We start from the raw sequence: 14,733 nt of genomic DNA on the forward strand, positions 1-14,733 counted from the left end.
CATAAATGGGACTTCATCAAAATTAAAACCTTTTGCACTTCAAAGGACATCATCAAGAAAGTAAAAAGACAACCCTGGGAATAGGAGAGATTTATTTGGAAATCACATATCTGATAGGAAATTCATATTCAGAATATATAAAGAACTCATACACGTCAACATAAAAGAATAACCTAAATAAATGGTCAAAGGATTTGAATAGACATTTCTCCAAAGAAGATACACGAATGACCAAGAAGCACATGATAATCAACATCATTGGTCATTAGGGAAATGCAGACAAACCCACAGTGGGATACCACTTCACACCCACTAGGATGGCTATAATAAAAAAGACAGAAAACAAATGTTCGCAAGGGTATGGAGAAATTGGAATCCTCATACTCAGCTAGTGGGAATGTAAAATAGTGCAGCCACTTTGGAAAAGAAGTTTAGCAGTTTCTCAAAAGGTTAAGCATAGTTACCATACAACCCAGCATTTGCATTCCTAGGAATATACTCATAAGAATTGGAAACATGTTCACAAAGCTTCCACACAGATGTTCATTGCAGCATTATTCATACAAGCAAAAAAAGTAGAAACAATTCAAATGTGTATCCGCTAATAGATGGATAACTAAAATGTGATATATCCATATAATGGAATATGATTCAGCAGCAAAAGGGAGTAAAGTACTGACACATGTGATAACATGGATAAACCTTGAAAACATGCTAAGTGAAAGAAGCCAGACACAGAAGGCCACACATTATACGATTCCATTTATGTGACATATACAGAATATGCAAGTCCATAGAGAAAGAAAGTAGATTAATTGCTTCCAGAAACTCAGGGGAGGAAGATTGAGGAGGCTGATAGACAATAGGGCAGTGAAGGACTGGGGCTGGCGGTGATGGCTGGCTAGAAAGGGTCAATGGGGGGAAAAAGGAGACATATGTAATACTTTCAACAATAAATATTTTTAAAAAATAGATAAGGTTTTGGGGGGGAGGTGATGAAAATATTCTGGAACTAGATAGTGCTGATGACTACAGAACATTGTGAATATACTTAATGCCACTGAATTGATACCCTTAAAATGGTAAATTTTGTGATATGTGTATTTTGCCACTATAAAAAAGATGATTTTTACAGTAAATAAATTATCTATAAGAATAAAAGCATAATATGCTAATTAGACCCAACAGCCAAACAACCTTCCAGGCGTCATTTCAGACGTCCTTCCAGACGAAGCCGTGGCGGTGGGGGCTGAGGTAGACGCGGTTGGGAGTGATCAGGCAGGCGAGCAGTTAGGGGCGATCAGACAGGCAAGCAGAATGGTTAGGGGTGATCAAGCAGGCAGGCAAGCAGTTAGGGGCGATCAGGCAAGAGAGTGGTTAGAGGCGATCAGGCAGGCAGGCAGGCGAGCAGTTAGGGGCGATCAGGCAGGAGAGTGGGTAGGGGCGATGAGGCAGGCAGGCAAGTGGTTAGGGGTGATCAGGCAGGCAGGTAGGCGAGCGGTTAGGAGTCAGCAGTCCTGGATTGTGAGAGGGATGTCTATGACTACCAGTTTAGGCCTGATCCCACATGGGCCTAAACCAGCAGTCCAACATCCCCCAAGGGGTCCCGGATTGCGAGAGGGTTCAGGCTGAGGGACCCCCTCCACCCCACCCCCACAGTGCACAAATTTCGTGCACTGGGCCTGTAGTGTCTCAGTAAAGCTGTTATAAAAATAAAAGGCATAATAGCATGGATTAATTACCAACAAACTGTACTGAAGAGGGAAAGCCAATCCCAAAGGTTGTATACTGGAAAATTCCATTTTTACAACATTTGAAATGACATAATTGTAGAAATGGAGGACAGACTAGTGGTTTCTAGATGTTTGGTATGGGGGTTGGGGAGATGGAAGGAGGTGGATTATAAAAAAAGTAGCAGGAGGGATCCTTTTGCTGATGGAACCCTTCAGTATCTAGACTGTAATGGTGGCTATAGGACAGCAATTTTCAACCTTTTTCATTTAATGGCAGATAAACTAATTACTACAATCCTGAGGCACACCAAAAAATTGTATTTTTTGCTGATCTGACAAAAAAAATGGTATAATTTCGATTCATTTACACCAGGTGGCTATTGTTGGCTGTTGTATTTTTCTATTTGACAGTCTAAGGAAAAGAGGTCAGTGCTCCTGACTAAATAGTCAGGTATCGAATGTTTAAAAACTCTTGCAGCGTAGCCAGTGTGGCTCAGTGGTTGAGCATCAACCAAGAGGTTGCCAGTTCGATTCCAAGTCAGGGTACATGCCTGGGTTGCGGCTCGATCCCCACACACGCACGTGAAATTGGTGAAATCTGAATAATATTGGTGGACTGTATCAATATCAATATGCCGGTTGTGAAACTGTACTATTTGCTAGAATAAAGTACAGAATTGGGGGAAAATGGGCAACGTGTACACAGGGTCTCTCTAATATAACTTACAACTGCACATGAATCTCAGATATTGTAATTACCTATTATTTTCTCAATTGATATTTCAGTTAATAAAAATGTGTAATAATAACTATCTTCGAAAACTTGTTCTCTAGGCAAAGTTCCAGCCACATGTAAAATGCACTCTTCCTGCTTTTGATGGGCACAGTGGTCGTGTTATCTTCATGAGCAATAACCAGAACCAAAGTCCAGGATGGCACGTAGGCCAGCACTTTTACTTGTGTCTTCATTAAAGATGGAGCCTGCAGCAGGTGGTTCGTTTCGCTTTGGTTTGGTTCCCTACAGCAATGCAGTATTTTCCCAAAAGAGAGAATGTATCGGGGTAGAAAAGGCCTGTCTCGGACTTTTTGGAATCCTTTTAGTTAAGTCACTTTTAAGCAAAGAAAGATTTTTTTTTTCCTGTTCTCTGATATTACAAAGTGTACATGTCACACTCTTATTTTTAGCAAAGAGAAAATACAACTTTTGAAAGAATAAAAACCACATTTCTGGGTAGTAGAAACGTTCCTGTTAACATCCCATCAAGCGAAAAAGATAAACAGCAGGATTAACTGTTTACTTTAGGAGCTCCTCTGGTTGTTTTCAGGAGAGGAACACAATGTCCCGTGGATCAGTTTCCTGTCTGCCCTGTGGGTGGGTGGAGCTGGGAAAGGCCCTCCGCCCACTCCACTCTCTGCCTTCTCTCCTCCTCTTCTTCCTCTCCCTCCCTCTTTCCAGTGAATCTTTCCTCTCTCTGTTCATGTTCAAACTCCCCGATTCTCCCTTTCCCTTTTTCTCCCTCGATTTTTCCCCTCACTTCATCTAATTTCTTCCTTAAATTGAGGCTTAGTAAGATTTTATAAACATGGAGCAAGGCTGCTTAAGCTGACACTGACCTAGAATAAAATAGTGGGACTGACCATGATTCCGGGAATTCTTGGTGGACTGCTAAGAACTGCTCTCTTAGCTCATGTAAACATCCCACGTGTTCACTTAAATCACTTAAATCTCCTCTTCTCCCATGTGTGCGTGCGCACACACACACATCCACACGTCTGCTGTTTCTCTTTTCTTGTGTATCTATGAAATTGAGTTAGTGGTTGAAAAGGGGAAATGAGTATTTTTCGGAAAGTTGGGGAGGAGCTTTTAAAACTTCAAAGAGATTAAATTATACCCTCACTAAAACTCCCTCTACAAATCAACAGTTTAACTTTTCATAATCCTTGTGCTTTGTTCTGTTGCTTTTACAGATTAACAATACATGTAATTTTAGAATTTTTTAAAGTATTCTGTGATTAGCATGATGTGATAGTAAGCTGGTAAGAGAAGAAAAAACATTCTTAAAGACAAATATTAACTCCATAATGGACTTTTATACTTCCAGCACGATAAGACGGTGACTGAATGGTGAACCTCTTATCTGTATTATTTTATGTGCTGGGAATGTGCTGTGGAACGTAGTTTCATTTGGCACTGACTTTAGCCAGCTCTTCCAACATGGTGCAGGCCTCACCCTCATGGCTCAGAAATGCATAGAATCAAAGTCCCGCCGAATGGTTCCTAGTTGCTAACACAGAGGAGATTCTGCTATAATGCTGTGCCCTTGGATTTCTTTTTGTCTGCTGCCTTATTTTCCCAGCTGGGATGGGTAGGGCATGGCTGGCTGGGAGGAGGGGCAAGCTGAAGACACTGTGTATTTTAATGATTACTCACCGCTTTACCTACCAAACACAATCGCAGTAGCTGAATGAGGAAGGCAACATGGGAAGGCCAACCACAGGCTGGTTTCACGTACCAGGCAGTTTCATTTCTGTGAGGGATGGCATGCTTTCAGCACCTTCCTCTCAGCCCCTTCACACAAGAAGATTGCCCCCGTTATAAAGTGCGTACACATTACGGACACAAGCGAGCTGGCACACGAGGGAAAATCATCTCCTTGTCAATTAATTCCATTTGTAACAAAGCAATTTAAAGTGCTCTGGCTTGTACAGTCTCCGGGTCGCCAGGAGCCTACATCCCTCAGCAGCAGAGCCCAAAACAGAGCCTCTCCTGCCGGCTGCCTTTCCCTGCACCAGATGCCTAAAATCAGGAAAAGGGGAGGGGGTTTTATTTGGATGAGGGTGTGTGTTGTAGGCAGGCGTGCAACATTGATCTTAAAGAAGTGGCATTCACTTGCCAAACTGTTATTCCAAGAATTTTGAATGGCAAACTCTGTCTCATGGAGTGAATGCAGTTATGAGGCTCTTACTCTAACCACTGACATCTACTTCCTCATGAGAGGACATTTCTCGTTGCTGTTCTAGCGTTTATCTAAGCGAATCACGTCTAAAAGCAGCAGCGTGCCTCCCACACGAGGCACAGGGTCCCACCCACAGTGCTCGGTGCTGCATGGAGTTTGGAAAGCCGCCTGCAGCCTAAGTCCTAGCTTGCCTGTCACTGGCAGTGGAGAGTTTGCTATTAACCGAATGTACATTTCACCTTGTCCAATGGGTATTCTGCTTTCCAAAGTGGGAGCTTAATTTTATGAACACTGACTCATCACGTAACTTTAAAATGCCAATTCTAGCCTTCACATGGCTTGGCTAGCAGCTAAGTTCACAATATTTCCAAGTTTTTTAAGGACAGTGCTTGTTTGAAATGGTTGTCCTGCTGAGCATGGCCACAGTGCTGTTACACTGTCTGCTCAGGGACCTCTAGTGTCTGAACTCCAGCCTCCTGTATAGATAGGTGATTATCTAATCTTCCTTAGATTAGAATAATGGAAAAGGCCTCCAGAGAATAACCCCCTGTCATGCAGGAGAGAGGAGTGTCAGCCAGAGCGCTGCCGCAGTTTGTCAGTGGTGGCAACCGGGCTGGACGCCCGCCTCTCCACACCTACGTCGTTTCTGCCACCTGCTTTGAGTCCCATCCTCCGCTGACCAGCTTGGACTTCCATGTTCCGTGTTAATCACCTCCGTCTTTGCCTGCTTCCCGGCTCAAGTCGCTTGCCCAGCCTTTGGATTCCACAGCTTCTGTGGTCTCTGAAATGAGGTCCACATCTGGGCTTCCTGCCCTCAAGCTCTTGATTCTCCACTGCCATGTAGCTCCTTAGAAATCTTAGGCCAGCATGGATTCTTCCTGTCCCTCATGCATCATCCATGACCGTGTTCTTCCATCGTGCCTTGAAATGTTTCCGACGCATGCGTGCATGCCGACAGAGACCTGGAAGTGTTTCCAGTGTGTGCTTGCATGCCGACAGAGGCCCAGAGGATGGAGTTGTGTGAGGGCTGCGATCAGAGGATGGGGCGAGGGCCCACGGGATGAATTAACAAACTGGCGCTTCATCCATGGGATGTTGGCCTAGTGCTCCTAGAACCCAGGTTTCTTAAAACAATGGGAAATTTGAATTTTATGTAAAATCACCCAATTTTTAATATATGTTGAAATTTAACATAACATCCTCTACCTTGTCCTAAGAGTTACATTTCTGAAAGAAAAATATCATCTAACTTTTCAGTGTCACCCCATTGTTGATTCTTTGACGGCAGGAGGTCAGTGCTGACTGGCACAGATGCTGGTTATTTACCACCGCTGGTGCCCAGGTCAGGTCCACCTCCTTACACAGGCCTTTCACCATGGCCTTTACCGCCCTCACCCCCCACACGGTTGAACATCAGTAGATGCCAGCCACGCCCAACCATGAGACTCGCTCCGCCAAGATGCCTCTCTATTGCCACCCACAACCAGTCCCTTCCCTCCTCATCCCTTTTTCTTCCTTCTTTACAAATGCTTGTTAAAATTTTAATTTTCTTCCAGAAATATAATTTTTATTTTAAATTAAGAACAATAGCCTGGCTGGTGTGGCTCAGTGGTTGAGTGTCAACCAACCCATGAACCAAGAGGTCACCATTTGTCAGGGCATATGCCGGGGTTGCGAGCTCCATCCCCAGGAGGATGTGCAGGAGGCAGCCAATCAATGATTCTCTCTCATCATTGATGTTTCTATCTCTCTCCCTCTCCCTTCTTCTCTGAAATCAGCAAAAATAAAGGTTAAATTAATAAATTAATTAAGAAATCCCCAAATATTAGTCCTTTATCTTACTACCATTTTCCCTACCTTATCTAACCTTCTTTCAATTTCTCAAACATGGAAGAGCTCTTTTCTATCATAGGGTTTCTCTGTTGTAAATGCTTTTTCTCAACCATTTGCTTAATAATTGGCTTCTCTTTCTTCAGGACTCAACTTAAAGGTCACCCTCTTTTAAGAAAACTTCCCTGACCACCCTGGATAGAGTATCCCACCCCAGTGTTGTTTCTCAAGGCACTCCGCTTATTTCCTTCCTCACACCACCACGACTTGTGATTGCGTATTTATCTGTGTTTATTCTTTTCCTGTAGAGGTACAGAGGGCAGGATTGCTCATTAGCACATACCTAGACCTCGCTGAAGACCTACGCAAGTGGCAGTTCTACTGTACTTAACACATAATAGATGGATCGTAGATTCACTAGACACACCCAAAAGGCCAGGGTACTGCTTTAGAGCACAGTGACAAATCCATAAGTGCCATTGTTATTAAGTATCTTGTGAAACTTATCTCATGGCTCTGCAACCTTCTATGCTATGCCTCCCTACCTCTATTACACTTCTTTGTTCTTTCCCACTTGGGTCTCTGATTAAATTATACAGTATTTGCTTATTTTGTATGAAAAGTTTATAGGCCAATTAAATTGTTTTCAAGGGACATTAAAAGCCTATTTTTTTTATAATTTAGCATAAATCACTTACATTCTGACCTTACTACTCTGATATGATTCTTGTTGAACATTTAAAAGTATCTTTTGAAAGTTATAGAGTGGGTGAAGTTCTTCTAGATAAGTGGCCTCATTATTGACTATTTACAATTTATATATAACTATATTTTAAACTAGAGGCCCGATGCATGAAATTCGTGCAAGGGTAGGCCCTCGTAGCCCCAGCTTCCTCGGCCCTTGCGGTCCCAGCTGCCTCATGGCCCTGCTCCCCACCCACTGGTTGTTCCGGAAGGTCGTTCCGCTGTCCAGTCTAATTAGCATATTAGCTCTTTATTATATAGGACTAGAGGCCCAGTGCACGAAATTCAGGCACTTGGGGGAGGTCCCTCAGCCTGGCCTGCGCCCTCTCACAGTTCTGGAGCCCTTGGAGGATGTCCAACTGATGGCTTAGGGGAGCAGCCTAAACTATCAATTGGTCATCCTTAGTGCTGCCACAAAGGTGGGAAAGGCTCCCGCCACCACCACTGAGCTCACCAGCCATGAGCCTAGCTTCTGGCTGAGCGGCACTCTCCCTGTGGGAGCGCACTGACCACCAGGGGGCAGCTCCTGCATTGAGCGTCTACCCCTGGTGGTCAGTGTGCATCATAGCGACCGGTCGTTCCACTGTTCGGTCGATTTGCATATTAGCTTTTTATTATATAGGATAGTTTGGCCTAGTGCTGGAACAAATCCTGACCTCTCTGTAGATTAGATTTCGATATTCGGATTTTATGGTCATTATGCAGTTTGCCGTTGGTTCGTTCCTTGTTGCCGCTTGGTGCTTCCCTTGGAGACTGGAATGCTTCTTGTTCTGGGGTGCTCTCTCAGGTTCCACTAGGCTAAGTTGGTCACTCTTCTGCATCCTTGTAACTTGTTACTGTAATGTGATGCTATGGCACAGAAAAATGTCAAAATCAGGGGCCTCCAGTTTAAGACCTGATTTTGTGACCTGCTTACTGTCTTGGCTAGTCATTTAACACACTGACCCTCACTTTCCTCATCTATCAAATGGAGGTGATAATGCCCACTTTCCTTAGCTGAAGAATTAAATAGACAATATATGAGACTGCTCTATCCATAATACATGGGCAACAGTAATATGTTTGATTTGAAAGGATGACCTTCTTCATGTGCTTTTAAACCTCATTCTGCTTAGAATTTAGTTTTATGCCAAAAGCAAATTCTGTCTCTGTAGTTTACAAACAGTGATCAAATGCCTGCGTGTACAAATCTAGAAAGTGCATGTTTGAATTCAACTTCATTTGTCCTGATCTGTGTGTTGAATCAAAGACTGTTCCAGGAAAGAACAACTGTGAATGCTTTTTTGTAGAGTCTGCCTCCTCGTGCAGGATGCCTACGGAATGTTCGGCGAAGTGCACTCAGAGGGCACCATCTTTAAGGACAGACGGTTGGAGGGGCAGTCCTGCCGCCTGGCGGGCATGAAGGTGCTGCAGAAGGCCATCCGAGGAAGGTGAGGACGCACTGGAACAGCATCCAGCTTGCCACAATGACTGGTTCTTTTATTCATATTTTATCTCTAATTTTATTTTTAAAGACAATAAACTCTAGGACAGTGGTTCTCAACCTTCCTAATGCCACGACCCTTTAATACAGTCCCTCATGTTGTGGTGACCCCCAATTTCATTGTTACAAATTGAACATAATTAAAGCATAGTGATTAATCACAAAAACAATATGTAATTATATATGCGCTTTCCGATGGTCTTAGGCGACCCCTGTGAAAGGGTCGTTTGACCCCTAAAGGGGTCGTGACCCACGGGTTGAGAACCGCTGCTCTAGGATCTTGGAATTTGCCTATAAAACAAGACAGAGGTTGAGTGGAGCCCATGAAGTACCTGCGGGGAAAATGGTAATGACAGCAAGAACAGGTATGCAGGTGTAGCAATTCATAATTTTGTGAAGATTAAGAAGATTTAGAAATGTTAAGTATGTGTATTTTAATTCTAAAGATTTTTTGTATGTTGTCCTAGCTCTAACAAGTCAGCTTTATATGAGTCTGTTTATGTAAATGAAATTTTGTGAAGAGGCATCTTAACAGCTTTAAGTTAAACTCTTAAGTTGTCACATAATTTGCTCTCCAGAGTAAAAAAGTTTTGTTATCCTCCAAGGTTCAAGGTTCACCCTGAAAGGTGGTTTTGGATAGGCAGAGGTGGAATGGTATATAAAGCTGGCCCAGACTGTGGCTCCCACATCTCCAATTACCTTCTTAATCCATGGTTTCGGGAAGAGAAGAAATGTTTTTAATGGAACTATTCAGGCATATAGAGAATTAGTGTAAACCCTGAAGTGGGTTTTCTCAATCTTATTGTGTAACCTCTATTTCCTCAAATAGTGTCTTATTTTAACTCTCTTGATGTTGATGTTGTGTTTAATTATGGTGACATCTGAGCTTATAACAGTGTCTGAGGGAGGGAAAAAACATTATGAGTATCTGGTATTCTGATTTTGAAGCAGGTGTGGATAACGTCTTTTAGTGGTTTGTATAATGACCCTTCCAACCATCGTTCTGAATTGTGAGCATTTACAGAGCATTACGGACTGACCCCTATAGTCAGGCAGCTTTCTCACAGGCCTCAACTCTGTCCCCGCCTTTCATATGCGCTTGCAGATGACTGATGGCTCTACCCAAGAGCTTATTTTTCTGAAAGATATATATTTCATAGACAGATCTCCTGTAAGCTCTGGTTAGATACAACAGTAGTTTATTGATCCATGTAGATTTGTCTTGTGATAAATGCTTCTTTTGTTTATAAAAGGATAGCTGTACTATAATGTAATTGCCGTATAGATTGGGGCAGAGTGGGAGGGGCGGTGCCCAGATATTTGGAAAGCATGCTAGACGTTGGGTCATGTGAACCTTATGCTTCCTAAGGCTGAACCTCATTTTAGCCCTCGGAATCTCAAGCATCTGAAAAGACTAAGTGTGGTCCTGTTAACAGTTATCACTGCCTTGGCACTGACCTGACATCAACCCCATCAGGGCCATTTAGGAAGTTCTCTTCCTTGGTATGAACTCTGCAGGCGAGCCTTCCACCTGAGCACACGGGGTCACCAGCAGGCTCTCGGGGTGGGACAGCCTTGCCATGGGCAGGTCTCCTGCTCCGCTCCGGGAGACGCTCTTCCTGCTGGAGACGGTGGGACATAGCTTCCTGTGGAAGTACCGCAGCCAGGACTGGAACCCAGGGGTCTCTGACTCTGTAAAGTTCATGTTCTTCTATCATGTGTACCTGGTAACATTTAATGGAGTGTTTGTGGGTAACACTGAAAGCTTTACTACTAACTACAACATTGCCATAGGAAACCTTTTTTCCATGGGAAATGCACTGTGTGTTTCAAATAATTCATTTACAAACTTTTGAAAGCCATTCCTTTTATAGTTGGTGAGTAAATATCTGATGCCCTTTTTTAACTTGGGATTAATTTCTTTATCTTATATGTTTAACGTTATTTTGGTATGCGGCCATCCAAATATTTATTTAGATTTTCTTTTCTTTTGGAAGCTATATTGCTTCAAAACAATTTTATTAAATAGTTTTGGAATGCTGGGTGTTATAATTGTGATATTATCCATTGTCAGTCAGTCATCCATCTGTGGCCCAGTAAACACAAATTGTCTGTCTTTCTTCCCCCCCCCCCAAAGTACAGTATTTCTTAGCAACTCACATAAACTATAACAAAATATACTTCTCATAAACCTAATACACTTACTTCCAAAAATTCAAGCTAAAATTATTAGTTATAATTATATAATTTCAATATCTAATACAGAAAATAACTTTTTTTGCCAGTCAGAAGATAGTTGTATGTTTAGGCTAGTCATGGAGTCTTTTAGATTTTGGCCAGCAGATTTCATCTGGTCTGTGATTATAGTGATGGAAACCACTATTCCACACATTGGGTTTCAAGTGGACTGGTGACCTCAGAGCTGCTCATTCAGACAGAGCTGTTGGACCACTCTGCAGGGAGCATCGCTCTGTGACCTGCTGCATTTGGGATGGCTTGCAGAAAAACAGCCATCATATCTTTTGTGTTTCTCTGACATATTTGTGGAGGTGAGTGTTTATACTGACTGGGTAAAATACGAAGAGTCAGAAAAATAGTCTGGGTCTTCAGGAAAAAACTACCATTTTCCAAACAACCCTGAAGCATGCTTGCTAAGCAGGACGCGGACCTCTGCCTGTGCTTTCCTTCTCTCTAGGGCATCCCCGCTGTTTGTTCAGTGACTTCTCTAAGGTGCACCCCTGACCTTTGCCCTCCCAAGTGGCTGTGCAGCAGTTTAGTAGGTCAGACAAGCTGAAAAGTCACCTTATTTTGGAGTCATTCTGTGTATGAACTTTATCTTTTTATTGCGAATTATTCTTTTCTTTTGCTATGATAAGGCAACACTGAGCGGGGTGGGGGGGAGAAATTTCCTGAAATATGTTAACCCTATAGACATGGAAACTATAGCTAGCAAAATTTTTTGTGGGGAAGGTAACCTCTTTAAATTCAAAATCCTAGTAGTATATATGTTTCAAATTATTAAACAAAACTACTAATCTCTGTGTCTAAAGCATTAATTTATAGTTATTGTTTTATTTAGAGCTCGTGAATGCCCTTTACGAGTAATGCATCGGAGGGACTTTACTACAGCGCTTAGTCAGGATTCACTGTACACAGAGGGCTCTCCCTGAGGGCTGAGAATGACAAAGAGGCAGTAGATACCATCTTTGGCCTTGAATTGCATCCCCTACAACAGAAAACTAGATAAGCACAAGTATTTGAGCAGTTGCTGCTTTAAATGACTAGATTTTTAACTGGCTGATCTCAGAAGATTTCATGAAAGAAGTGAGTGAGAACAAATGCCTTAAACATCTTCATCTGGCAGGAGACACTTTCTTCAAACTGGTGAAATGTTACCTGTGGAGACATAAAAGTAGGACTAGGAAAGATATGTGCAAAAGAGGAAGAAAGAGGGTTATTGAAACGGCAATTCAGTCATTTATTCTAGAAATACTTGGTAGCTCTGGGTGCTATGCCCCTGGATAGCTACTGCAGCATTGAGCTATATGCTAGATTTGGTGGCTTTATCCTAGACCAGAACATACTGAGGTATAAAGTCAGCTAGATAAAGCCAGTAAAGTCTTAAGTCCTATTAGGGTCATTATGAGTTTTTTTGAGAGAAGAAAAGAGGTAATGAAAATGAAGTTAAGATTATCCTACTATTGTAGCTGTAATAGATTTGACATAAAGGGAGAGATTGGGACAGGGCTACCAGTTTGGAAACTTCTGCAGCAATTGAAGGAAGAACAAAGAACCAGTGACCAGTGGATTTTGAATGCATGGCTCCTCCGGGCAGCTGCGGTAGGAGCTGTGGCAGATGCCAAGAGTATAAAATAGGCCACTTCCTCCAAGAGCTCATAGACCAGCAGGAGAGCCCAGGAGGAAACCCAGAAAGACACCAACTGGCAAGTGCCTCATACAAAGAACTGTGGGCGGGTGGCCACCTTTAAGAGAGGTTTAGAGCATGGGTTAAGATTTATGAACCCTGCAGAGAACTCGAAAGGCCTGGGACTAGGACTAGAAAGAGGAAGAGAGGAAGGACAGCCTCTATTGTCTAAACATCCATTTGCCTCTCTTAAGAAAGTATTAAGTTAAGATAGCACTGGTGTCTGGTCAGTTTTAATGATCGAGTAAGGGGTTGGGCACTTGGGAGGAGGTTACTTTTTAGAGCAGTGGTTCTCAACCTTCCTAATGCCGTGACCCTTTAATACAGTTCCTCATGTTGTAGTGACCCCCAACCATAAAATTATTTTCGTTGCTACTTCATAACTGTAATTTTGCAACTGTTATGAATCGTAATGTAATTATATATGTGTTTTCCGATGGTCTTAGGCGACCCCTGTGAAAGGGTCGTTCGACCCCCAAAGGGGTCGCCACCCACAGGTTGAGAACCGCTGTTTTAGAGATTGATCCAATAAATAGTTATTGTTTAAATATCAGCTTTCGTTTTCAAGGTAACCCATGAAATACTAATAAATTTTATACTAGAAGCCAAGCTTAGTCAACATGCCCAAACACTAACCCAATGGTCAGGGAAAAAAAGTCCCTTAGGCGTCCTCCTCCCAGTCCCCAACCACTGTACTTGTGGCCTTTGCATGGCGTAGACAATCAATCAATAAATATTGACGTCAATGAGAATGACTAGTGGCCAGTATTTCAGCCTGGCCTGCCAATTATTAATTAGGCTCTTGAGGGCAGGAGCTGTTTCTTGCTCACCATCGTATTTCTTGTTTGCAGACTCTGTTCTCACCCCCTTCTTCCAGAAGAGGGCCTGAAACAGAGATGAGGGTGATTGATTACCTAAGAGTCACACAGCTGGCTAGGGGTCAAGCTCTGGTGTGACTCTGGGCTGTGGGTTCAGTCTCCTGTGGAGACTCACCTTCGCTCCAGCTGAGTGTGACCCGGAGTGCACAGAAGTGCAGTAGAAGGGAATCGTTAGGAATTGTTTAACGCAAGTTGACGGGGCTGGGTCAGGGTTATCATTTCACACGCTCCTTTAACAGGAAATACATAGTGGTGAGAGCTCTCCTTGGGTAAAGAACTTCAGTAGTAAGTTCCTTTCTTTGATTTTTCTCAAAAGACCACCCTTTCAAAGAGCTACACACTTCCCTTGGGGTTTGAAGTACAGAATCTCTTTGCTCATTGATCTGGTTGGAAACCCTCTTTTAAAATTGACATTCTTAAGAATTCCTTTATGATTTCAAATCATAAAATTGTTTCTGGTGGGTTCACCCAATTTTCTGCAAGGAGAATAAAATGTCACTGAAAGAGAATGTACTAAATCTTGAAACCAAGGATGCGCAATGAGGCAAAAGGCAGTTCCCCTAAAGAAGCACCATGCTATTAATTCAAGCCCTTAATCAGTTAGTAAGTACAGGTAGTTTGTGAGCAGGAAAGGTTTCACAGCAGGAGTTCTTTGGAGTTTAGGAGATGGGTGCCTGTGGGGGAAGAAGGAGAAGGAGAGGGGGAATAGGATGGCGGTGGGGGGAGGAGTGCTCCCCAGAGGGAGAGTGCATGCTGGGTCCTTTGTTTTGAGGCTTGCATCTCTCTTTTGCAGGCAGGAATCTTAGAGGAGGGTTTCAGCAGAACATTCATCAGCTTTTCTAGGTGTGCTCCTTCCGGGTCGTGGTCTCTACTGATTGGTCAGCGTCATGGTGGGGAGGGGGTCCTTACTCATTGCAGCTGATCCTGTCATTGCCCGCCCGTTTTAGCTGCTTTTCTGGGCATGGAGCTAAAATACAACTGAGGCCTGCCTAGATGTTATCTCTAAGGAGGTGACCTGTGTCTGCTGTAAATTGCTTGGCCAGTTGGTTTCCCTGTCTGTCTCAGTTTCCCTACTCCACTTGTCCTGGCTTACTGGCTTATCTCACTTTAACAGTAGAGTTTTGGGGGGTTTTTGGTCTCTTTAACAATTGTACATAGAAACAAACAACAGTAAAAGAGTACA

The 14,733-nt window shown here is 43.0% G+C and overlaps 1 protein-coding gene across 1 annotated transcript in view; it reads left to right on the forward strand.

Moving 5' to 3' along the window:
- SPIDR (scaffolding protein involved in DNA repair) overlaps positions 1 to 14,733 on the forward strand; it is a 273,808-nt gene that overhangs the window by 227,037 nt on the left and 32,038 nt on the right. The window contains exon 11 of the mRNA XM_014532904.1: positions 8,554 to 8,694. Coding sequence (XP_014388390.1) covers positions 8,554 to 8,694 — 141 coding nt within the window. The remainder of the gene's footprint in view (positions 1 to 8,553; positions 8,695 to 14,733) is intronic.

Source organism: Myotis brandtii, unplaced genomic scaffold (genome assembly GCF_000412655.1).
Source record: "Myotis brandtii unplaced genomic scaffold, ASM41265v1 scaffold922, whole genome shotgun sequence".
Taxonomy (NCBI): Eukaryota; Metazoa; Chordata; class Mammalia; order Chiroptera; family Vespertilionidae; genus Myotis; species Myotis brandtii.